The 24,108-nt window shown below is 42.9% G+C and overlaps 1 protein-coding gene and 1 pseudogene across 2 annotated transcripts; both read left to right on the top strand.

The window, feature by feature from the left end:
- Positions 1 to 233: 233 nt before the first annotated feature.
- LOC115195130 (MAGUK p55 subfamily member 4-like) lies at positions 234 to 12,279 on the top strand (annotated as a pseudogene).
- A 112-nt stretch (positions 12,280 to 12,391) lies between these two features.
- Positions 12,392 to 22,202, top strand: LOC115196026 (transmembrane protein 237A-like). Of its 2 annotated transcripts, XM_029756486.1 has the most exons (15): positions 12,392 to 12,578; positions 12,797 to 12,838; positions 13,341 to 13,464; positions 14,079 to 14,110; positions 14,231 to 14,244; positions 14,353 to 14,424; positions 14,676 to 14,804; positions 16,830 to 16,929; positions 17,536 to 17,693; positions 17,958 to 18,081; positions 20,379 to 20,570; positions 20,865 to 20,938; positions 21,097 to 21,184; positions 21,375 to 21,496; positions 21,958 to 22,202. In XM_029756486.1, exons 3-15 carry the CDS (start codon positions 13,444 to 13,446, stop codon positions 22,020 to 22,022), a joined length of 1,191 nt encoding a protein of 396 aa, XP_029612346.1. In that variant the 5' UTR covers positions 12,392 to 12,578; positions 12,797 to 12,838; positions 13,341 to 13,443; the 3' UTR covers positions 22,023 to 22,202. The 2 variants fall into 2 exon arrangements, with proteins under 2 accessions (XP_029612346.1, XP_029612345.1); XM_029756485.1 differs by lacking the exon at positions 13,341 to 13,464.
- The last annotated feature ends 1,906 nt before the right edge of the window (positions 22,203 to 24,108 follow it).

The raw sequence follows: 24,108 nt of genomic DNA, 5'->3' as shown, positions 1-24,108 counted from the left end.
GGGTTCTGGTCAAAAGTAATGCACTGTATAGGGAAAAGGGTGCCATTTAGGAGACAACTTTTATCGGGCAACGGTCTGGCGGTCTTTAATAGCGGAAAGAGTTGAAGCTTTGGGAGCAGAGCTATAGGATAGCCTTGGACAGGCCAGCAGCAGGTTGGACACGCTTCTGTCAATTCCGGAGAGAGAGAGAGAGAGACAAGGGCTCACTTGCCCAGGATTAACTAGGATAGAGAGAGGATTACACTCTTCTCTCCTTTCTTTCCGTCTCGCTACGTTGTAAAAGCACAGACCTGTTACCAGCGGATCCCATGGGGATTCTCACTCTGCGGCAAAAATTGGTGAACTGTATTATACAGATGACAAATCCTCTTCTGGAGCTAAATATTAAGGGTTGAGGAAGCGGGTCAAAGGGACTGGAAGAAAAGAGACCACAGAGGTAAGTAGTGAGCACACAGGAATGTGTGTTAAATCTGTTATAGTTGGCACCGAGCCCAGATACAGTAGACTCTCACTCTGACAGTTTTCAGGATTTTTATTGTTTTCCCACCAAGGGGATCCACTGTTTTTAATCCAAGTATTACCACGTATTAGAGTCAATTGACACACCCATCCGTCAATCTAAGTAACATGATGAAAAATCCCCATACTTCGGTTTAAGATGTAACACTACATCACCAGTACTATTTTTTTCTTTCTGTTGAATAGGTGACGTTGACCGACACAGGGACATGGTAGCGCGTAGAATACGGAATTAGAAGAGACTGTGCTTAAGTGTGCCATTGACCTTTGAACCCTGAGCTTATTTCACACTCAGAGTTAAATTACCCTTAGGGCTTTTAACATGTGACAGTGGAGGCTGTTTTTACCTGGGAAGTTAATAACACCAAGTTGAAATCAATCATAGCAGAACTGATGACTCTGTACTTACTATATATGGAGGTCAGAATCTTATTAATCTGGATTAATGTTATGTTATTGTTATCTAAAATGTGTAAGAAGATTAGATGTTATCATTCAGCTTTTAGATGAACTACTAAGCAAGATTCTTTTTCTTTAGTACATTTTTCTTTGTTCATTTCTCTCTTTCCAAGGTCTGGGTTGGGGTGAATTTCCAGCAGTCGGTGCTGGGTGATCACCATGAGGCAGGCTGTGGAAGCCGAGATGGTTATGTCGTCCCCTAGACCGAGTGACCATGGTCAGTAATAGGAAACAGCCTCTCTCTCAACCTCTAGCTGATGGCAATGTACTTCTCTCCTGTATGTTGTGATAATCCTATGGCTGTTTATCTTTACGATTACGACTTTGTTGGTGTTGTCCTCCAGGCCTAAGGCAGATCCTGTCTGACGTGGTAGAGGAGGCGAAACATTCCATCAATAAGGAAATCAGCGGGGCAGAGCTCCTAAACAGCCTCCTCAACACCCCGTGGCTTAAGTCTCTGCTCAAAGTTAGTCTGGGAGTCTAGTTTGTGATATACTCTCATCTGGGGTTTAGAAAAGCTGTATTTCACTTTATCTCTACTTTCTCTCAGTCTCTGCTCCACCCAGTGAGTGGAGGGTGTCTTTGACTTGTGTTTGTCCATTCTCTTGTCTTGTTCTGGGTGTAGGTTTAACCTTTTCTCTGTCTTTGCACCACCCAGGTGTATGAGCGTCTGCGTCAGCATCAGAGAGAGCCTCCTGCTCCCTTCCTACCATACACAACACAGCTCATCCAACAGGTAGGACCTTTCCCTCTACTGCTTTGCCTTCTTCCCTCATTGGCTTGTCAGAAGTGTCAGTGGTGTCAGTCCTGTCCTGTGTCCACTCTGCTGCTGTCTCTGTTCCAACCCGTCTTTCTGCTTCTCTTCTAGATTCTGGCTGACATGAGAACAGCTCGGAACACTTCTGCTGAGGCCAGGGAGCTTTACAGTCTCCTCAGGGGACCACACTTCCAGGTGAGAGATCCTGAGGCAACAAGGGCTCCTATGATCCTAACCTTTGTATCTGTTGTTGCAGTGACTAAGGTCTTCTGGGTTGTGTGAGTTATTTATGTGTGTTGAGTCCGCCTGAATGAATGAATGAATGTACTTAATAGTTGTGCTCTGTCCTAGGCTCTGACATCAGCCCATGATACGGTGGCCCAGAAGGACTATGACCCTGTGCTGCCTCCTATCCCCGACAACCTCGCTGACGATGAGGAGGCCATGAGGTTAGTCTGTCTGGTGAAGAACAAGCAGCAGCTGGTGAGTCGTGGATCGGAGACAACTGAACGTTTTTAATGCAAGGTTACAGAAATTTTGTATTTTATGCACACCGAATGCAAAGCATCAACTCCTGAGGACCTGACAGAAGCTGTAAGAAAGGGCAGATGATGCTTTCATAACATGTAATTCGTTTCATTGTTAAATTGTGTGACAGATGATTTCAATCAGAGTAATAGTAGTAGAGATGGTTTTAATACTTCAAAATTCCAGGATGGCTTATGATTAGTCACGATGGGTCAGTTTTGGATACCAAAATATACAATTTCCAGTCACTCAATTTGAACACAAAATGTTTTCCTACAGTTATTAAGCTGTATATACTCGAAGCTTCTACCCATCCACATCTGAAATTGCGACCTCTTTTGGAACCCATTTGGAACAAATCTAAATCCAATCCTGGTGCAGACAGTTTTAGCAGAACCCTGTGTACCCAGATCTCTATTTCAGGGCTATAGAGGTATCTGTGGTCTCAGACAGAGGTAATCTTGTCTAGCCCTGTCTCTCCCCCTGAAAGAGGAGCTCAGGAGGGGGGATCTGCAGTCGCTGGGATACCCTGAGGAAGATGACCTGCCAAAGGCTGATCCATGGTGGGGCCAGGGCGGTGGAGGGCCCCTGGCATGATGTGGGGGCTCTGGGGGACGTAGTGCCCGGAGAACGACCAGTCATGCCCAGCACAAGGAGAGTCAGCTACCCACCAGCTGAATTGCTATCTTCTGCGGGTCCACCACCCCTGGGCAAGCACCGCGCTCCGCCACATTTTAAGCCAATGAGTAAATGCAGAATGTACCAGACTGATGCACTCTGGAAAGAAGAAGGTCTTAATCGCTCTGCCCCCTCGGTCTGTAGCTCTGTCCTCATTGGTAAGAACTACAGTTGAAAAGACCCTGAAAACAATATGATGCAATACTGTATCTATTGCTGTACACTGCAATACATATCAGTTCAGTACATTATAATACAACACAATGGAACTTCTACTCTAATTCAGGCTAATAGATGACCTTTTTCCAACCTCTCTCTCCTCCCTGCTTCTGGAGATAATGTGATTGAGGAGCTAGACAGCGACGAAGACAGAGGGTCAGCCAACACCCTGTCCCCTCTCCCACACCACACTCCACCCCTCCAGTCCTGGACTCTCACCCCTCCCTGCATGGCTGCATACCACCTGTCCATGGGTAACCACCATCCCCCTGGAACTCCTCCGCGGTTCCGGAGCTACAGCGTCAGTCCCCGGGTGCGCACGGCTCCCCCCAGCCCCATGCAGCGTCGGCGGGTAGATGAGACACCTCTCAACCCCCCTGTGGAGCTGACTAAGCAGTTGAGCCTGGATGAGTTGAGGTCCACGGTGCAGCAGGCTGCCAGCTCTATGGAGCGCAGCACCAATGACGTCCGGCTGCTGGGGCAGAAGATGGCCGCCGCCACAGAGCGCATGTCTGAGAGTGTCCAGGAGAATGCCCAGGCCCTGACGCTGCTGGCCCAGGTGGTGAGCAGACTGCAGACACTCATCGCTGCCAGCAGGGCGGTAACAGATACACCGGAACCACACAGAGGAACCAGCAGCAGTAGCCTGACAGTCAACATATCAGCCAGCGAACAAGAACAAACAGCCAGCAGCTTGAAGACTCAGACATCCCTTTCACACCAGTCCAGAGTATGCTCCCTGTCCTCCTCTTCCTCCTCCTTTTCCACCTCCTCCAGCTCCTTCACTGGCTCTATGGATGGCATATTCACATCCCAGGGGAAGATCTCTCAGCCTCGGTCCCCAGCCTGTAATGGGTCACCCAAGGCCAGGTTGAAGACCAGGGTTCCGCCTATGTCTCCCAAAAAGCATGTTGGTGCTTCCCCCACATCTCAAAAGAAGCATGTGGAACCCCAGCCCCAGCAACCCCACGTCTACAACAGCCTCTCAACACCTGCACCACCTGCCCCGCCCACCCCCAACCACAACAAGACTGGCTGCTGCTCCAGCTCCAGCCAGGGGAAGAAGAAGAAGAGGAAGAAGAGGAAGTGAACCAGCCAGGAGGACAGTGGTGCTCTGGTATCTTCAGGAGATCTTCTATTCCTCTGCTTCAGGGAATGGTCCTCTCCTCAAGATTCCCTCAGAGATCTCGGCTTCAAAAGGCATTTATCCTTTCTTCTGTTATCTTCATCACCAGCGTGTCACCCACCATTCATCCCGCAATTGTTATGTGTTGGCTATGCTCATTGTTGCGTTTCCATCCTCAAGCCGTCCGTCTGTGTTTCATGCAACTCTGTGTTTCCCGAATGTCATCTGTTATTTTCATATGATTTCATTTTGTAATTGTAAATAAAGCATGTCCATTATTCCTTTTTGACTCATGATGTTTTCATCTCATATCACATGACACCCTCCATAACCTGTAAAAGGCCAAATGTGTCATTGTTGCTGTTCCACCCCAGTGATAATTCTCTGTTTGCAGTGAGCTCCAAAAGTTTTTGGACAGTGACACACTTTTTGTTGTTTTGTACTCCAGCACTTTGGATTTGAAATGATACAATACAAGAGTGCACCTTTAATTTGAGAGTATTTTCATCCATATCGGGTGAATCGTTTAGAAATTACAGCAGTTTTTGCACATTCACTTTTGTGTATTAAAGTAGTAAAAAGTTAAGTATTTGGTCCCATATTCATAGCACGCAATGACTACATCAAGCTTGTGAGTCTACACATTTGTTGGATGCATTTCCTGTTTGTTTTGTTTGTGTTTCATATTATTTTGTGCCCAATAGAAGAATGGTAAATAATGTATTGTGTCATTTGGAGTCACTATCATTGTAAATAAGAATATAATGTTTTTAAACACCTCTACATTAATGTGGATGCTACCATGATTAACGATAATCCTGAATGAATCGTGAATAATGATGAGTGAGAAAGTTAGATGCACAAATATGATATTTGTGCATCTGCAAATGAAAGCTGACAGTCTGCACTTTAACCTCATAATCATTGCATCATTTAAAATCCAAAGTGCTGGAGTACAGAGCCAAAGCAACTAAACATTTGTCAAAGTTCCAACACTTTTGGAGCTCACTGTATGTGTGAGAGCTACAAGGAAATGTTTTAACCCTGGACTCATGTCCCCTCTCTGTACCTCTCTTAGGGAGCCACGATAAAGCGAAATGGGATAACAGGGGAGATCTTTGTGGCACGGGTGATCCATGGTGGACTGGCGGACCGCAGCGGTGAGACCACCTCTCTCTCTCTCTCTCTCTCTCTCTCTCTCTCTCACACTCACTCTCTCTCTCTCTCTCGCTCTGCCTTTAATCTGTTTCTTCTTTCTCATTTGTGCCCCCCCCTCCTCCCCCCTCTCTCTCTCTAGGTCTGCTGCATGCAGGGGACAGGATCACAGAGGTGAATGGCTACTCTGTATATGGCCTGGAGCCTGAGCAGGTCACTGCTTGGCTGCCCAAACATGCACCCATTTCACACAGTCAACACAGATGGTGTCTGTAGTATGTCTTCATCCACCAGTGATGTACATGGGTGTTTATCTGTCTTTGGACCCACAGGCCCGGTCTCAAGGCACCCTCATGTTCAACGTGGTTCCCATCACAGATAGACCAGTCAACAACCAGATGATAGTGAGTAATGGCATGTTTGCTGACCTACCCTTCCCTGGTAACAGTATCAGACAAGTCATGTAAGCTGATTGAACCATAATGGCACCAAAACCAAAGTCTTTCTCTTGACAATAGGAGGTTACTATTACCAAGAAAACCTATGGCTCAGTTCCTGTCTTCACTGTTGTAGTAAAGATCTTTTCATTGCATTGTCCTTGTGTCTTGTTGTCTCTTGTATTGTGTCTCCTGGTGTCCCAGCTGTATGTGCGTGCCATGGCAGACTACAGTCTCCAGCAGGGCCCGGCCATCCCCTGCGCCGAGGCAGGTATGGACTTCAGCAGGCCAAGAAACTACCCAGCACCTCGGCCTGCGTTGGACTTACCCCCTCCACCAACCTGCTCAGGAGGAAACAGAAAGAGTTCTGGTGGTCTCAGCCCCACCAGCCGCACACCTACATCAAACCCTATGAGTAGAGTTCCCTGCTCATCTTTACATCTGGCTTTTGAGCTCTTTTAGACCAAATTATAAGCAGCTGGTAACAATTGTTACTGTATATCCATAACAGTAATACATGCCAATGATCTTATTCCTCTTGCTTACCTGAATTGAGCACTGTGAATGAAGATAAGAACTATGATCCTTTTTTATGGTGCCAGTTCTCAATGTGAGGCAGTTATTGTTACACTACATGACCAAAAGTATGTGGACACCTGCTTGTCGAACATCTCATTCCAAAATCATGGGCATTATATGGAGTTGGTCTCCCCTTTGCCGCTATAACATCCTCCACTCTTCTGGGAAGGCTTTCCACTAGATGTTGGAACATTGCTGCGGGGACTTGCTTCCATTCAGCCACAAGAGCATTAGTGAGGTCGGACACTGATGTTGGGCGATTAGGTCTGGCTCGCAGTCGGCGTTCCAATTCATCCCAAAGGTGTTCAATGGGGTTGAGGTAAGGTCTTTGTGCAGGCCAGTCAAGTTCTTCCACACCGATCTTGAACAACAATTTCTGTATGGACCTGGCTTTCTGCAAGGGGGTATTGTCATGGTGAAACAGGAAAGGGCATTCTCCAAACTGTTGTCACAAAGTTGGAAGCACAGAACCATCTAGAATGTCATTGTATACTAGCGTTAAGATTTCCCTTCACTGGAACTAAGGGGCCTAGACCGAATAATGAAAAACAGCCCCAGACCAATATTCCTTCTCCACCAAACTTTACAGTTGACACTATGCATTGGAGCAGGTAGCGTTCTCCTAGCATTTGCCAAACCCAGATTTGTCCGTCAGAGAACGTGTTTCCACTGCTCCGGAGTTCAATAGCAGGGAGCTTTACAGCCGATGCTTTGCATTGCACATGGTGACCTTAGGCTTGTGTGCGGCTGCTCAGCCTTGGAAACTAATTTCATGAAGCTCCCGACGAACAATTCTTGTGCTGACATTTCTTCCAGAGACAGTTTGGAACTTGGTAGTGAGTGTTGCAACAGATGACAGGCGATTTTTACGAGCGACGCGCTTCAGCACTATGGGGTCCCGTTCTGTGAGCTTGTGTGGTCTACCACTTCGCGACTGAGCCGTTGTTGCTCCTAGACGTTTCCACTTCACAATAACAGCACTTACAGTTGACTGGGGCAGCTCTAGCAGGGCAGAAATTTGATGAACTGACTTGTTGGAAAGGTGACATCCTATGACGGTGCCACGTTGAAAGTAACGGAGCTCTTCAGTAAGGCCATTCTACTGCTAATGTTTGTCTATGGAGATTGCATGGCTGTGTGCTCCATTTTATACACCTGTCAGCAACGGGTGTGGCTGAAATAGCCGAATCCACTCATTTGAAGGGGTGTCCACGTACTGTTGTATATATAGTGTATTTCATTTTCGACTTTTCGCTGACCTGTCACACTTGGCTCTTTCAGAGGAAGACCTGATGGCCGTTGATGAAAAGTGTGTTGAAGCTGGTAAGATTTCCCTAATTTCCTCTACAATAAATCATATTGTTTCACTCATTTGTTTACTTCAAGATGACTTCGGTGGATTATTTTGAGTGTCTTTTTCTATTTTCTAACAGATGAGGAAGATTTTGAATCTGGTAGGTAAGTCTTTGTTGAAATTAATTCATCATGTAGCCTGTGCTATACAAAATACAGTATTACTCAACTATAACACTTTTTACTTTATCTTAATCATTTCTGAATTCCAATTTGGAATGTGAGAGGAGCTACAGTGAGGGAAAAAAGTATTTGATCCCCTGCTTATTTTGTACGTTTGCCCACTGACAAAGAAATGATCAGTCTATAATTTTAATGGTAGGTTTATTTGAACAGTGAGAGACAGAATAACAACAAAAAAATCCAGAAAAACACATGTCAAAAAGGTTATAAATTGATTTGCATTTTAATGAGGTAAATAAGTATTTGACCCCCTCTCAATCAGAAAGATTTATAGCTCCCAGGTGTCTTTTATACAGGTAACGAGCTGAGATTAGGAGCACACTCTTAAAGGGAGTGCTCCTAATCTCAGCTTGTTACCTGTATAAAAGACATCTGTCCACAGAAGCAATCAATCAATCAGATTCCAAACTCTCCACCATGGCCAAGACCAAAGAGCTCTCCAAGGATGTCAAGATTGCAGACCTACACAAGGCTGGAATGGGCTACAAGACCATTGCCAAGCAGCTTGGTGAGAAGGTGACAACATTTGGTGTGATTATTCGCAAATGGAAGAAACACAAAAGAACTGTCAATCTCTCTCAGCCTGGGGCTCCATGCAAGATCTCACCTCGTGGAGTTGCAATGATCATGAGAACGGTGAGGAATCAGCCCAGAACTACACGGGAGGATCTTATCAATGATCTCAAGGCAGCTGGGACCATAGTCACCAAGAAAACAATTGGTAACACACTACGCCGTGAAGGACTGAAATCCTGCAGCGCCCGCAAGGTCCCCTGCTCAAGAAAGCACATATACATGCCCGTCTGAAGTTTGCCAATGAACATCTGAATGATTCAGAGGACAACTGGGTGAAAATGTTGTGGTCAGATGAGACCAAAATGGAGCTCTTTTGGCATCAACTCAACTCGCCGTGTTTGGAGGAGGAGGAATGCTGCCTATGACCCCAAGAACACCATCCCCACCGTCAAACATGGAGGTGGAAACATTATGCTTTGGGGGTGTTTTTCTGCTAAGGGGACAGGACAACTTCACCGCATCAAAGGGACGATGGACAGGGCCATGTACCGTCAAATCTTGGGTGAGAACCTCCTTCCCTCAGCCAGGGCATTGAAAATGGGTCGTGGATGGGTATTCCAGCATGACAATGACCCAAAACGCACGGCCAAGGCGACAAAGGAGTGGCTCAAGAAGAAGCACATTAAGGTCCTGGAGTGGCCTAGCCAGTCTCCAGACCTTAATCCCATAGAAAATCTGTGGAGGGAGCTGAAGGTTCGAGTTGACAAACGTCAGCCTCGAAACCTTAATGACTTGGAGAAGATCTGCAAAGAGGAGTGGGACAAAATCCCTCCTGAGATGTGTGCAAACCTGGTGGCCAACTACAAGAAACATCTGACCTCTGTGATTGCCAACAAGGGTTTTGCCACCAAGTACTAAGTCATGTTTTGCAGAGGGGTCAAATACTTATTTCCCTCATTAAAAATGCAAATAATTTAACAACATTTTTGACATGCGTTTTTCTGGATTTTTTTGTTGTTATTCTGTCTCTCACTGTTCAAATAAACCTACCATTAAAATTATAGACTGATCATTTCTTTGTCAGTGGGCAAACGTACAAAATCAGCAGGGGATCAAATACTTTTTTCCCTCACTGTAAGAGAAGGCGAACATAACTTGCTCTACTGAGCTCTCTTTTGAGCTCAATTAGAATCAACTCCAACACCATGTCTAGTGAGATACACATTCATCCCATTATCATGCTCTCCCCCTCCCTGTTCTCCCACTCCTAGAGGAGGATGAGTTCAGCACTAACATCGAGGGGATCTATCTAACTGGGTTCAGACGTAGCCTGCGTCTGTGTCAGCGCCAGTCCCTAAGCACAGGCTCCAGTCAGCATTCCTGCCACACTCGCTGCTCTGGCAGCTGCTACAGTGCCCTCAACAACCCATACGAAGAGGTGGTATGATACCAGTGCAACCAGCAGGACAAGCACCGCCTGGTCGCCCTGGTGGGTAAGACACCAGTCTGGCACTAACCAGCTACACAAATAGATTGGCACAAGATTCAAATATGTATTGACTGTCATGAGTACGTACTAACGTGTAAATGGTTCTGTGGCCAATAATGCAGAGACAGTATGACTCATGTTGTGTCACTGTTTTTGTACATGGGCAGTGTGTCTCTACTTGTATTGACGCAGAACATGTGTGATGACATGACAGAGACCTCACAAGTGTGTTCTTCTCTCTCAGGTCCCTCTGGCGTTGGAGTGAACGAACTTCGCAGACGGTTAATCGAAATCAACCCAGTGACCTTTCAAGGGGCAGTGCCTCGTAAGTAAACCACCAAACCTCTGTGAACCTGCCAGTCTATTTGACTTTCTTCCATTGTTGACATGGATACAATCGATGTCTTATTTGACGTCCTATGATGTCTTATGTGACATCTTGTCTTCCTATGATGTCATCTGAAATATTTGTCCTTCTTCCTCCAGACACGACATGAGCCGCTAAGAGCCATGAGGAGTCTGGTAAAGAGTATCACTTCATCAACAGAGAACTGTTTGAGAACATGGTTTACAACAACAAGTAGGTACTCACTGACTAACAGCTTATCACTTTCCTCTCACAAACACATGTTTTTAAATCAACTGTCACAACATGAATGTGACTCGTGGCCTTATGTCCTAACGGGGACGAAGAGGATTAAGTAAGTTAATAACATTGATGTGGACCACCTGATTACAAGCCAGGGTTTTGTGTTGCATTTGTTTTAAACCAGGTTTCTGGAAACGGGGAGTACAAAGGTCATTTCTACGGCACTAGTCTTGATGCTGTGAAGGATGTTTTGAACAGTGGAAAGATCTGTGTCATCAAAGTTGAGCCTCATGTGAGTCCTGCTGGGGTCCTTCCCCAGTGGGGCTTCATCACTGACTTGGCCCTATTGTGGAGTTAGCTCTGTGTTGACCTCAGTTGCATCTTGGCCAGGTCTTCATTGAAAATGAGAATTAGTTCTCAATTGACCCATGTATGATGACTGTCCCGTTTTAGGCCATCCAGTCAGTGAGGACACATGAGCTCAAATCCTACATCATCTATGTGAAGCCGCCCACCGCAGAACGCATGAAGGAGACCAGAAAGGACGCTCAGATCACCACAAATTACTACGTCAACATCCCTTTCAAAGTAAGCACTCTTATGGTTTTATTATCATTTCTCCGTTTTTTTCATTGACCAGGAAGACTCTCACGGTTTGAACCTCTTTTTCCAAAGATACCTGGTAATAATATGCCATCCCTATGGTGATCAAATGGTTGAAATACTGACCATCATGCCATAGTTAAGATAGTGACCAACTGTCATGTTATTCTGTTCCCAACAGGAGGAAGACTTCTAGGAGATTGAGGAGGCAGCCAGAAAGATGGAGTCTCACTACTGCCAGTTCTTTGACTATGTGATGGTGAATGACAGGCTGCAAGACTCCTGTGTTCAGCTACTGAGGGCTGTGAGGAGGGCTCAGGACGAGCCACAGTGGGTTCCTGCCAACTGGATACGACCCACAGAGGAGTTTTGATGAGAAATGAGGAGAGGAGAGGACATAAAAGGATAATAAACAGGGCATCGTAAAAGAGGGAATGGAGAACAACATGGATGAGGAGTGGCTGTCACCTTTGGCTGCTACTTCTGAAGATACCCTCTGCTCTCCAGTGGAATTTGTTTTGGATTGGATTTATTGTTTTGTTTTGTTTAGTGTGAGTTTGAGTTTGAGAGACTCATACAGATACTGTCCTTGCGTCTGCTTGAAATCTGTTGTTGACTATTTTGCCTATTCAAGGCTATGATGGCGCTGGATTAAACCAAAAATCATGTGTCTGTTTTTCTCTGAAATTGTGTGCATAGTTGGAGATAAAATATTGATGTGCTACATAGGCATGCTATGAGAGGTTGTAGGTTAACCTCTCATCTTTCGTTTACAATTAGAGCAAATAATTGTCCATGTTGAATTTCTGTATTTTCTTAATGTTTTATTTGATTTAATAAAATGAATGTTAATGCCAAAGAACGTATATTCAAGTGCTCTAGATTGGTACAATGTTTCAGTAGGAAGGTGAGCAAGTAAGTGGAGTTGTGTGCTCACCATAGAACACGTTTTCATAATACTGAAGGATACCTTCAGTACAGGCTGTAATCCCAGGCTATTATTATACAGAATATTTTTTGTGTAACATAATGGGATATGGAATAATACTAAAATATGTGATGTATATTGTTACCAATTTTAAAAATACAATTTTGTGTGTGAACGCGTTTTTTTAATATGTGTTTGTGTGGCTTTTTGTGTCAACATGTGTAGAAGACAGAAGGCTTTTATTTTGAAAACCGGAAGTTCCTTTTTGTGTTCTCAGCTAAAAATCACTGTAATGGCAAGGCAACGAGTGTAAACAAAGTGGTCGGGTAAACAGCGTGGCAACCAACATGCAGACGTTACCAGCCCAAAACGTTTTAACAGCTAGGTAGCCAACTAGCTATCTCTTATCGGGGTTGTTTTAATAGGGTATCCCGCAAAAATGGACACAGGAGTATTCCAGGTATGTAGCTAGCTAGTTATTTCAGTTAGCTAATCGTGTAACGGTCGGAACACAAGGTTGCTCTAGCTAGCTAATTTAGCTGACCAGCTAGTTATAATTTTGCTATATCTTAGTTAGCTATAATTATTTATCCATAAATTCGTTATACCTAGTGATTTCTGTCCTATTCCAGTTGACCGGTGTGTGCAGTTTGTTTTTTAATCAAAATATTTATTTAGGCACAAAGCACGCGACGGAGGGACCTCCCGCCTCTTCCACAGGTACCATTACCGCGCATGCGCCACTACACTTACACGGCTATCCATATCATAAATCTTAAGAGTATTTTTGACTTGTAACTAGCTAGTATGCAGCACATTGGTAGCCTAAAGTCAAAAGACTGCTCTCAGACAGCAGGTTCCCATAGGTCTCTGGTTTCTGCAGTCGGCACCCTGCAGAGGGCCCAACAACAACAAATCAGAGAGGCTGTAACAGGGACCTTGCTGCAGAACCATATAGCATTAGGGGCAAAGGTCAACAACACCATGAAGAGGTGTAATTTATGTCACTTCAAAACTGTGGCCCAATATGAGAGGGAAATTAAATATGGCCCTAATAATCATCAACATTGTTCTTACACCAAATGATTACATCAATAAAGGTGTTGTAGTTTGGTCTAAGCTATTTTTGTTGAGGGTCTTCTTCACTTTCACCTCAAGGGGTAAAATCTCTCAAGTCTGAATAGTCTGATCTGATCTATGCCTTGATTGGTTGGTATTCCAGTACCTTGGCAGATGCATACTCCAGATTTGGCCCAGGATTAGGCAGTGCCACCAAGGCTGTGGCACAGGAATATCCTCAGAGCCCTTCCTGATTCTTGGATGGAATGGTGAGAAAACAAATCACGGTAAGTTCTCTCTCATACACAGTCCTGGGCCAAGTTTTGGGAAACCGGGCCCTGGTGCTGCTGGATCTTTTCTCTGTATGAGAAGGACTCTCTTTTCTGAGTCCAGGTTGTTGGGTTTTGAAGGATTTTATTGTTGAGATCAATTGGAGAAATGTACTGTTTGTGACTGGGAGTGTTATCTACTTTGAAAGCAAGTTTTGGAGAGAGCTTTGTACAACCACTTGCTTGGTTCTGTTGTTCCTTGGTTCCCCTCTGATCCTATCTCTTGGCATGTATGGATTGAGGGCCTCCCAAGAGTGCAGCGGTCTAAGGCACTGCATTGCAGTGTTAGAGACGTCACTACAGACCCTGGTTCGTTCTCAGGCTGTGTCACAACTGGCCGTGATTGGGAGTCCCATAGGGCAGCGCACAATTTGCCCAGCGCTGTCTGGGTTAGGGGAGTGTTCAGCCGGGGGGGTAGGCCGTCATTGTAAATAAGAATTTGTTCTTAACTGACTTGCCTAGTTAAATAAAGGTTAAATAAGTGAATATAATGAAGAATATTAAGTAATCATTAAGATGTGTTATGTAAGATGTTGGGCAAGCCTCATTCTCTTCTTCCTTGTCCTTTTTAGCGTGGACAGCGTGCCCTGCCCCCCATGTCAAGGTGAGTCTAGCCTCCTTATGCTGTTGTGATACTGTTTCAACTCATTTATCCCAGCAGAACATCTCTCTCACGCTCTCTCTTTCCCTTTTTTATGTATGGCATTTGAACAACTGCATGAAGTCAAGATACAGGTGGTGAGTTGCCTTCAGATGAGTGTTGTAATAGATCATTTAACTATTGAATTTAGGTTGGCGCTGCTGGCTTGTATATAGTTTTCTTAACCTGTTTTGTCTCCTATGTAGACGGGATGCCGGTCCCTAAAAGCAAGAGGAGAAAGTCGAAGAGTCAGGTGGATGGTGTTGAAAGCCCAGAGGGTGGGTGGAAAAGGAATAGTTCCAAGGAATAGTTCTCGGGAGCTCCTTCTGTTGAACTGCTGGTGAACAGCGTTGTTCCAGATTTTGGAGGCACTCTGCCTTTAAGTTTCAGGCTATGGGTTAATTATAAAGCTTGCATTCCACTGTCAAATAATCATGTATATACAGTTAAAGTACTAGTAATGACTTGAACCCCATAGTAAGTACACCTCAAGTATATAATAATAGAGTTGTGTTGTTTGTATGTGCAGCAAACTCAGGGATGGAGATGGCCCGGATGGGGGGGTCTGAGCAGTCGCAGGTCATCCAGGCCTTGACCCCCGATTCGCAGGAAGCTGTACCACAAAGAAGGAAGAAGAAGAAAAAGGCAGCGACCGTAGGTAAACAACATGCCTGACTATAGGTAAACAACATGCCTGACTATAGGTAAACAACAGGCTTGACTATAGGTAAACAACAGGCTTGACTATAGGTAAACAACATGCCTGACTATACAGTTGAAGTCGGAAGTTTACATACACCTTAGCAAAATACATTTAAACTCAGTTTTTCACAATTCCTGACATTTAATCCAAGTAAAAATTCCCTGTCTTAGGTCAGTTAGGATCACCACTTTATTTTAGTGTGAAATGTCAGAATAATAGTAGAGAGAGTGATTTATTTCAGCTTTTATTTCTTTCATCACATTCCCAGTGGGTCAGAAGTTTACATACGCTCAATTAGTATTTGGTAGCATTGCCTTTAATTGTTTAACTTGGGTCAAACGTTTCGGATAGCCTTCCACAAGCTTCCCACAATAAATTGGGTGAATTATGGCCCATTCCTCCTGACAGAGCTGGTGTAACTGAGTCAGGTTTGTAGGCCTCCTTGCTCGCACACGCATTTTCAGTTCTGCCCACACATTTTCTATAGGATTGAGGTCAGGGCTTTGTGATGGCCACTCCAATACCTTGACTTTGTTGTCCTTAAGCCATTTTGCCAAAACTTGGAAGTATGCTTGGGGTCATCGTCCATTTGGAAGACCCATTTGCGACCAAGTTTTAACTTCCTGACTGATGTCTTGAGATGTTGCTTCAATATATCCACATAATTTTCCTCCTCATGATGGCATCTATTTTGTGAAGTGCACCAGTCCCTCCTGCGGCAAAGCACCCCCACAACATGATGCTGCCACCCCCGTGCTTCACAGTTGGGGTGGTGTTCTTCGGCTTGCAAGCATCCCCCTTTTTCCTCCAAACATAATGATGGTCATTATGGCCAAACAGTTCTATTTTTGTTTCATCAGACCAGAGGACATTTCTCCAAAAAGTACAATCTTTGTCCCCATGTGCAGTTGCAACCTGTAGTCTGGCTTTTTTATGGCGGTTTTGGAGCAGTGGCTTCTTCCTTGCTGAGTGGCCTTTCAGGTTATGTCGACACAGGACTCGTTTTACTGTGGATATTGATACTTTTGTACCTGTTTCCTCCAGCATCTTCACAAGGTCCTTTGCTGTTGTTCTGGGATTGATTTGCACTTTTCGCACCAAAGTACGTTCATCTCTAGGAGACAGAACGCGTCTCCTTCCTGAGCAGTATGATGGCCCCATGGTGTTTATACTTGCATACTATTGTTTGTACAGATGAACGTGGTACCTTCAGGCGTTTGGAAATTGCTCCCAAGGATGAACCAGGCTTGTGGAGGTCTACAATTTCTTTTCTGAGGTCTTGGCTGATTTCTTTTGATTTTCCCATGATGTCTAGCAAAGAGGCACTGAGTTTGAAGGTAGGCCTTGAAATACATCCACAGGTACACCTCCAATTGACTCAAATTATGTCAATTAGCCTATCAGAAGCTTCTAAAGCCATGACATAATTTCTGAAAATGTCCAAGCTGTTTAAAGGCACAGTCAACTTAGTGTATGTAAACTTCTGACCCACTGGAATTGTGATACAGTGAATTATAAGTGAAATAATCTGTCTGTAAACAATTGTTGGAAGAATTACTTGTCATGCACAAAGTAGATGTCCTAACCGACTTGCCAAAACTATAGTTTGTTATCAAGACATCTGTGGAGTGGTTGAAAAACGAGTTTTAATGACTCCAACCTAAGTGTATGTAAACTTCTAGCTTCAACTGTAGGTAAACAACACACTTGACTAGGTAAACAACAGGCCTGACTATAGGTAAACAACATGCCTCAGGGGAACCATATACCTATACTCTTCCTACTTTTAACTCAAACATTATCTTGTTTGTGTATTATTTATTCTATCACTTCTGCATGGTTAAGATTATATTCCACTTATATTCAATATATTCCATTCTGTTTTACCATAACCATTTATAGGCTATATGTCATAGTTGTACTTGTGAAATGTAATAAGTTACATGTGGAGCGTTGTTCGTTCGCTTGTTTGTGTCTCAGACCTGGAGGATGACCAGGCTGACCTGGTGAACGGGGATGGACTGGTCCAGAACACAGCAGAGGCAGGGGAAGAAGTGACCAAAAAACCCAAGAGGAAGAAGTAAGAGACACCATAATATGGCCTATCTATTCTACGGTATCTTAGTCACTTAATGTTTACATATCTGGCATTACTCATCTCGTATGTATATACTGTTTTCTATACTATTCTATGGTATCTCATTCACTTAATGTTTACATATCTGGCATTACTCATCTCATTTGTATATACTGTTTTCCATACTATTCTATGGTATCTCATTCACTTAATGTTTTCATATCTTGTATTACTCATCTCATATGTATATACTGTTTTCTATACTCTTCTACTGTATCTTAGTCCGTTCCGCTCTGACATCGCTCGTCCATATGATGTATATAGTCTTAATTCATTCCAACTTAGATTTGTGTGTATTGGGTATATGTTGTGTAATTTGTTAGATATTACTGCACTGTCGGAGCTAGAAGCACAAGCATTTCGCTACACCCGCAATAACATCTGCTAATCACGTATGTGACGAATCAAATTTGATTGATTTATGGTGTAGAGTAAAATGTGTGTGGTATGTTTTGACTTATATGGTTCTATTGTGATATGCTTTATTAATGAGCTCAGTTTCCCTTTTCTTTTGTTCTTTCTATTATTTTTTTCGTGGTCACTCCCTAGGAAGTCGCAAGTGTCAGAGACGCAGTATGTCAACGAGCTTCATGTAGAGGACGATGACATCATCACAGATGCTCAGCCACCCATCCCCCGGCATTCCCTGTTCTCTGCTCCCCTGGGACAGAGCCAGCCTGTGGGGAAGGTGTTTGTAGAGGGGAGCAGTGAGTGTCCCCTTCCTTCTGTTATTTTATGTTAGCTGTACATGGTAGAGTTTAAGAGTATAGGTTGGTTTCCAGGACACAGATTAATTAACCTAGTCCTGGACTATGAAGCAATTTCAATGGAAAACCTCCATTGGAAGCTTTACTTGGTCGAGGACTAGTCTTGTTTCTGTGTCTGGAAAAATTGGCCTTATATGAATTCTTTGGACATCCTTGTGTGTCCTGTCTTCTATGTTGGATAATGATGTGTTGTTTTACTTTCAGAGAGGTTTCAAGCGGCCGATCGGTCAGACAGACCGAAGTCCAGCGATCAGGTGGACAACTTCATGGACATCCAGCAGATGTGGACCACCAAAGATGTGTCTGTTAGGGTACATGGTGGTTTCAGGTGTGCATGTGTGTGCAGGTGTCTGTTTGAAAGACTGTGTGTGTGTATGCTCCCTCTATCTCACGTCTCTCTATTAGAGGTCAACCGATTATGATTTTTCAACGCCGGTGCCGATTATTGGAGGACCGAAAAAGCAGATACCGATTAATCGGCCGATTATTATGCTTTTTTTATGTGTGTGTGTATATATATATATATACACACACACATTAAAAAAAGCATAATAATCGGCCGATTAATCGGTATCTGCTTTTTCGGTCCTCCAATAATCGGCACCGGCGTTGAAAAATCATAATCGGTTGACCTCTAATAGAGAGACGTGAGATAGAGGGAGCATACACACACACAGTCTTTCAAACGGTTGACCTCTAATAAGGCCAATATATATATATATATATATATATATATATATATATATATATATATATATATATATATATATATATATATATATATATATATAATATATACACACACACACAGCTCTGAAGTGACAACGATACTGAAGAGTCTGCTTAGGAGACAAATACTCTCAACTGTTTGAATAATAAAAATAGAGTTTAAGTTACCTGTGATGAATGCTGAAAACAAAAACTATAATTTCTATATGCAGGAAATCCTATTTTAATAATGGGCATGGTAAGAATTGACTACCAAAGTGCGAGTCATAATTCCCATGACACCTAGCAAAATCTGAAAAGCGGTTCCTTCATTTATTCCATAGGATATTTTTAGATTAACTTAAAATAAGGTCTGTGTTTGGTTTAGGCTTACACCACCGTGCCAATTTTATAACTGTGTAGATATCCATAGGATATAACTGATCAATATAAGCGAAGATACATTTTTTTGTACAGTTGATTTATAAAAATATGTTGACAAACGTTACCTGGTGAGATTTACACGGGTATCAAAACGCCGAGGCGGTTTAAGCACAAAACACAGACCTTATTTGAAGTAGATCAAGACATTCTCTATGGAAGACATGAACGGTAAAATAACGAAGGAACCCCTTTCAAGTTCAGCCGCAAGTTATTACAGGAATTATGACGCGTCAACTATTTCTCTCTAAACCATATATCTTTGACTATTATGAGCCTGCTGCTGCCTACCACCGCTCAGTCAGACTGCTCTATCAAATATCAAATCATAGACTTAACTATAATATATTAAACCTTAGGTCATTAATATGGTCAAATCCGGAAACTATCATCTCGAAAACATTATTATTTCAGTGACATACGGAACCGTTCCGTATTTTATCTAATGGTGGCATCCATAAGTCTAAATATTCCTGTTACATCGCACAACCTACAATGTTATTTCATAGTTCCGTAAAATTCTGGCAAATTAGTTCGCAACGAGCCAGATTCTGTATACCCTGATTCAGCGTGCAACGAACGCAAGAGTCCTGACACAATTTCACCTGGTTAATATTGCTTGCTAACCTGGATTTCTTTTAGCTAAATATGCAGGTTTAAAAATATATACTTCTGTATATTGATTTTAAGAAAGGCATTGATGTTTATGGTTAGGTACAGTCGTGCAACGATTGTGGTTTTTTTCGCAAATGCGCTTTTGTTAAATCATCCCCCGTTTGGCGAAGTCGGCTGTCTTTGTTAGGAAGAAATAGTCTTCACACAGTTCGCAACAAGCCAGGCGGCCCAAACTGCTGCATATACCCTGACTCTGTTGCAAGAGAAGTGACACATTTTCCCTAGTTAAAATAAATTCATGTTAGCAGGCAATATTAACTAAATATGCAGGTTTAAAAATATATACTCGTGTATTGATTTTAAGAAAGACATTGATGTTTATGGTTAGGTACACGTCGGAGCAAAGACAGTCCTTTTTCGCCAATGCGATTATATGCAAAGCAGGACAGGCTAGATAAACTAGTAATATCATCAACCATGTGTAGTTAACTAGTGTTTATGATTGATTGATTGTTTTTTTATAAGATAAGTTTAATGATAGCTAGCAACTTACCATGGCAACGTAAAGCAGGTGGTTAGAGCATTGGGCTAGTTAACGTAAGGTTGCATCCCCAAGCTGACAAGGTAAAAATCTGTCGTTCTGCCCCTGAACAAGGCAGTTAACCCACCGTTCCTAGGCCGTCATTGAAAATAAGAATTTGTTCTTAACTGACTTGCCTAGTTAAATAAAGGTTAAAAAATAAAACTCGGCAAATCGGTGGCCAAAAATACCGATTGTTATGAAAACTTGAAATCGGCCCTAATTAATCGTCCATTCCGATTAATCGGTCGACCTCTACTCTCTATCTCTCTAATGTACAGGGGGATTGGGCTGTTCTGCCACGGCTTCCTAGCGGGCTATGCAGTGTGGAACATCATAGTGATCTATGCCCTGGCAGGAAAACATCTCACTACTCTGCCTAACCTACTGCAGCAGTACCACAGCTTGGCCTACCCTGCACAGTCTCTCTTCTACCTGCTACTGGCTATAAGCACCGTGTCAGCCTTTGACAGGTAAGGAAGGGAGAGAGAGTGGGGGTCTGTGTGTGGCACACTGGGGTCAGGCCCAAAATAAATGTGGCCATTGTGAAAATATGGGAGGCCTGTGGCTAGAGCTAGGAGGTGTTTGTTTGTGTGTATGTATACAACGCACTGTCGTTCTGTTCCATCAATGGACCTCCTCACAAATATATCTCCTTTCTCTAGCTACAGGCTTGCACATTTTACAACAAACCCCAGTGTGCCCCGTCCCTCCCCAGTGTGTGTGTGTGTGTGTGTGGAGAGAGACTCATTCTCTTTCCATTTCAGGGTGAATCTGGCCAAAGGCGCCATGGCTATGAGAGAGTTTGTCACCCTGGACCCAGTTGCTCTAGCCTCTTTCTGTGAGTGAAAACATCTTTACAGAATGTTACTCTATTCATTCATTCAGGACAGACAGAGCCAACCTGTATATGATGCCAGCCAGCCCAGCAAGCACTTTGTCTCTCTGGCCTTGGCAAATGGTCATTTCACTGAAGTAACTTTCCCTCTCCTCCTGCAGTGTACTTCTCAGCTCTGGTCCTCTCTCTCAGCCAGCAAATGACCAGTGACCGCATCAACCTGTACCCCAGTGCTAACGAGACCTTATGGTGTGCTAACTAACTGTTCATATTGTCTTGCTATTAACATGTTAGTTAGTTCTTGCGTGTTGATTATCCTACCTCACAGTGTCACTGTTGGGAGTCGGAGAGAAGAGAACTCCCTTTTCTTCTGTTCCTCTGACTCCAGCCAAACAAACAAAAAAGCATTGTGACGTTTACAACCCCCTCCCCTCTCCAGGCCTCCTGGGTCAGAGCACCAGATCCTGAACCCGTGGATCATAGTGAATCTGGTAGTGGCTGTGCTGGTAGGAATGGCCTGGATCTTCATCTCCACCAGGCCTGAGATGGACTACACCGAAGGTGAGGCTGAAGTAGTTTTTTTAAATTCTGTTTTTGTAGATTTAATTGAACAAACAGCAACTTAATATTCACAATAAACAGAGACGAAAGAAAAAAGACTACTAAAAACAACAACACCTACTCAGGCGTACATAAATTGCGACAGACATTTTTGACATGCTCAGTCCTATATGTTACCACGGTCTCAATACTTATCTATATATATTGTTTAATATGTTTTGTATACACCATACTGAAATTGTATACACCATAGAAATAGAATTACTAGAAGGGACAAAGCACCTCAGACAGACCACAGCAATTTGACTGGATTGTACACGCACTCAGCAACCTTACCGAATGACGCACATGTTAAAGTCCCTTCAGAGATGTGTTTTCATTTGTATAAAAGCTTTGCATGTCAGTTGCCTTTAGAAGTGACATGGGCTGCCAATCTCTCTCTCCACTTACCTCCAAACTAGGGTTCCTAATGGCTATGGAGATTGAGTCCTTGAGACCAGAGGAGAAATCAGAAATGTCTACTTGAGGAATAGCTTTTCCATTTTTTTCTTGCACATCTTTTTTTGTACTGTATTTTACCAGCCAACAAAAAATTTACACCTTGTTTGTGGTAATAAGCAGTTTATTTTTGTATGACCCGAATGTGTACTTGTTTTGTCAAATGTATTGATTACCATTGGAAATAATAAAAATGTTATCCCACTGAGATGCTTCTATATGTCATTTTGGGGGACTTTAAACCAAACATACCATTTGCAGTGTATTGACCTGAAACAGCATGGCTGTGTCTTGTAATATACCACACCATTAAATACAGTACCTTCAGAAAGTGTTCATGAGTCAAAACTGTAACTCGGCCACTCAGGAACATTCACGGTCTTCTTGGTAAGAAACTCCAGTGTAGATTTGGCCTTGTGTTTTTAGGTTATTGTCTTGCTGAAAGGTGAATTCATCTCCCAGTGTGGTGGAAAGCAGACTGAAATCAGGTTTTTCTCTAGAATTTTGCCTGTGCCCATTCTGTTTATTTTTTTACCTGGAAAAACTCCCCAGTCTTAAATGATTACATGCATACCCATAACATGATGCAGCCACCACTACGCTTGATAATATGGAGAATGGTACTCAGTAATATGTTATTGGATTTGCCCCAAACATAACACTTTTGTATTCAGGACAAAAAGTTAATTGCTTTGCCACATTTTTTGCAGTATTACTTTAGTGCTTTGTTGCAAACAGGATGCATGTTTTGAAATATTTGTATTCTCTACAGGTTTCCTTCTTTTCACTGTCAATTAGGTTAGTATTGTGGAGTGACTACAATGTTGTTGATCCATTCTCAGTTTTCTGTCACTGCCGTTAAACTCTGTGACTGTTTTAAAGTCATTATTGGCCTCATGGTGAAATCCCTGAGAGGTTTCCTTCCTCTGGCAATTGAGTTAGTAAGGTCGCCTGTATCTTTGTAGAGACTGGGTGTATTGATACACCATCCAAAGTATAATTAAACACTTATTGCACACTGAGTCCATGCAACTTATTATGTGACTTAAGCACATTTTTACTCCTGAACTTATTTAGGCTTGCCATAACAAAGGGGTTGAATACTTATTGACTCAAGACATTTCAGCTTTTCATTTTTTATTAATTAGTAAACATTTCAAAAAGCACAATTCCACTTTGACATTATAGGCTATTGTGTGTAGGCCAGGGACACAAAAACATCTACATTTAATCTATTTAAATTCAGGCTGTAACACTATTTGGGAAAAAGTCAAGGGGTGTGAATACATTCTGAAGGCTCTGTATACCACACCATTAAACCAGAACATTACCACACCACTAAATCAAATCCTGTAAAATGTTGGGCTGGAACAATAATCTTATAGTCGTGTAACCGACAATGATGGACAATAACTGTGATATTTAAAAAATATATTGTCATAATCGTCTTAACATTCATTGTAGGATGGGGGATTCAACTTTATTCACTTTTATTTGTTTTATTTCACCTTTATTTAACCAGGTAGGCCAGTTGAGAACAAGTTCTCATTTACAACTGCGACCTGGCCAAGATAAAGCAAAGCAGTGCGACAAAAACAATGACACAGAGTTACACATGGGATAAACAAGCGTACAGTCAATAACACAATAGAAAAACATCTGTATATAGTGTGTGCAAATGAAGTAAGGAGGTAGGGCAATAAATAGGCCAATAGTGGTTTAGTGATTACAATTTAGCAATTTACACTGGAGCAATATATGTGCAGATGAGGATGTGCAAGTAGAAATACTGGTGTGCAAAAGAGCAGAAAAACAAATATGGTGTTGAGGTAGGTAGTTGGTTGGATGGGCTATTTACAGATGGGCTGTGTACAGCTGCAGCGATCGGTAAACTGCTCTGACAATAGATAGTTTACCCAATAGCAGTTCTTCATTATTAAATGAGGGTAAAGTTAGTAATCATTTTATGAACAGAACAGCATGGTAGAAAGAAACTTCCTTTACAAAAGTTCCAAGCAATCAAAACCATTAATTTCTGTGATGCGTTGTATGTATGAGGTATGTCATACAGTGGTGATTTTAGCATGCACATCTTGGTGGGCGAACAAAAAAAA

This window comes from Salmo trutta, chromosome 6, assembly GCF_901001165.1.
Source record: "Salmo trutta chromosome 6, fSalTru1.1, whole genome shotgun sequence".
Lineage (NCBI taxonomy): Eukaryota > Metazoa > Chordata > Actinopteri > Salmoniformes > Salmonidae > Salmo > Salmo trutta.
The sequence above is the reverse complement of the archived record's forward strand: the minus strand, read 5'-3'. Positions and strand labels throughout refer to the sequence as shown.

Coding starts and splice junctions, on each gene's coding strand:
- LOC115196026 (XM_029756485.1), top strand. CDS start 12,558: ATGGACACAGGAGTATTCCAG. Junction 16,930..17,535: donor AAAAAACCCAAGAGGAAGAA/GTAAGAGACACC, acceptor GTCACTCCCTAG/GAAGTCGCAAGTGTCAGAGA. Junction 17,694..17,957: donor GGTGTTTGTAGAGGGGAGCA/GTGAGTGTCCCC, acceptor TTTTACTTTCAG/AGAGGTTTCAAGCGGCCGAT.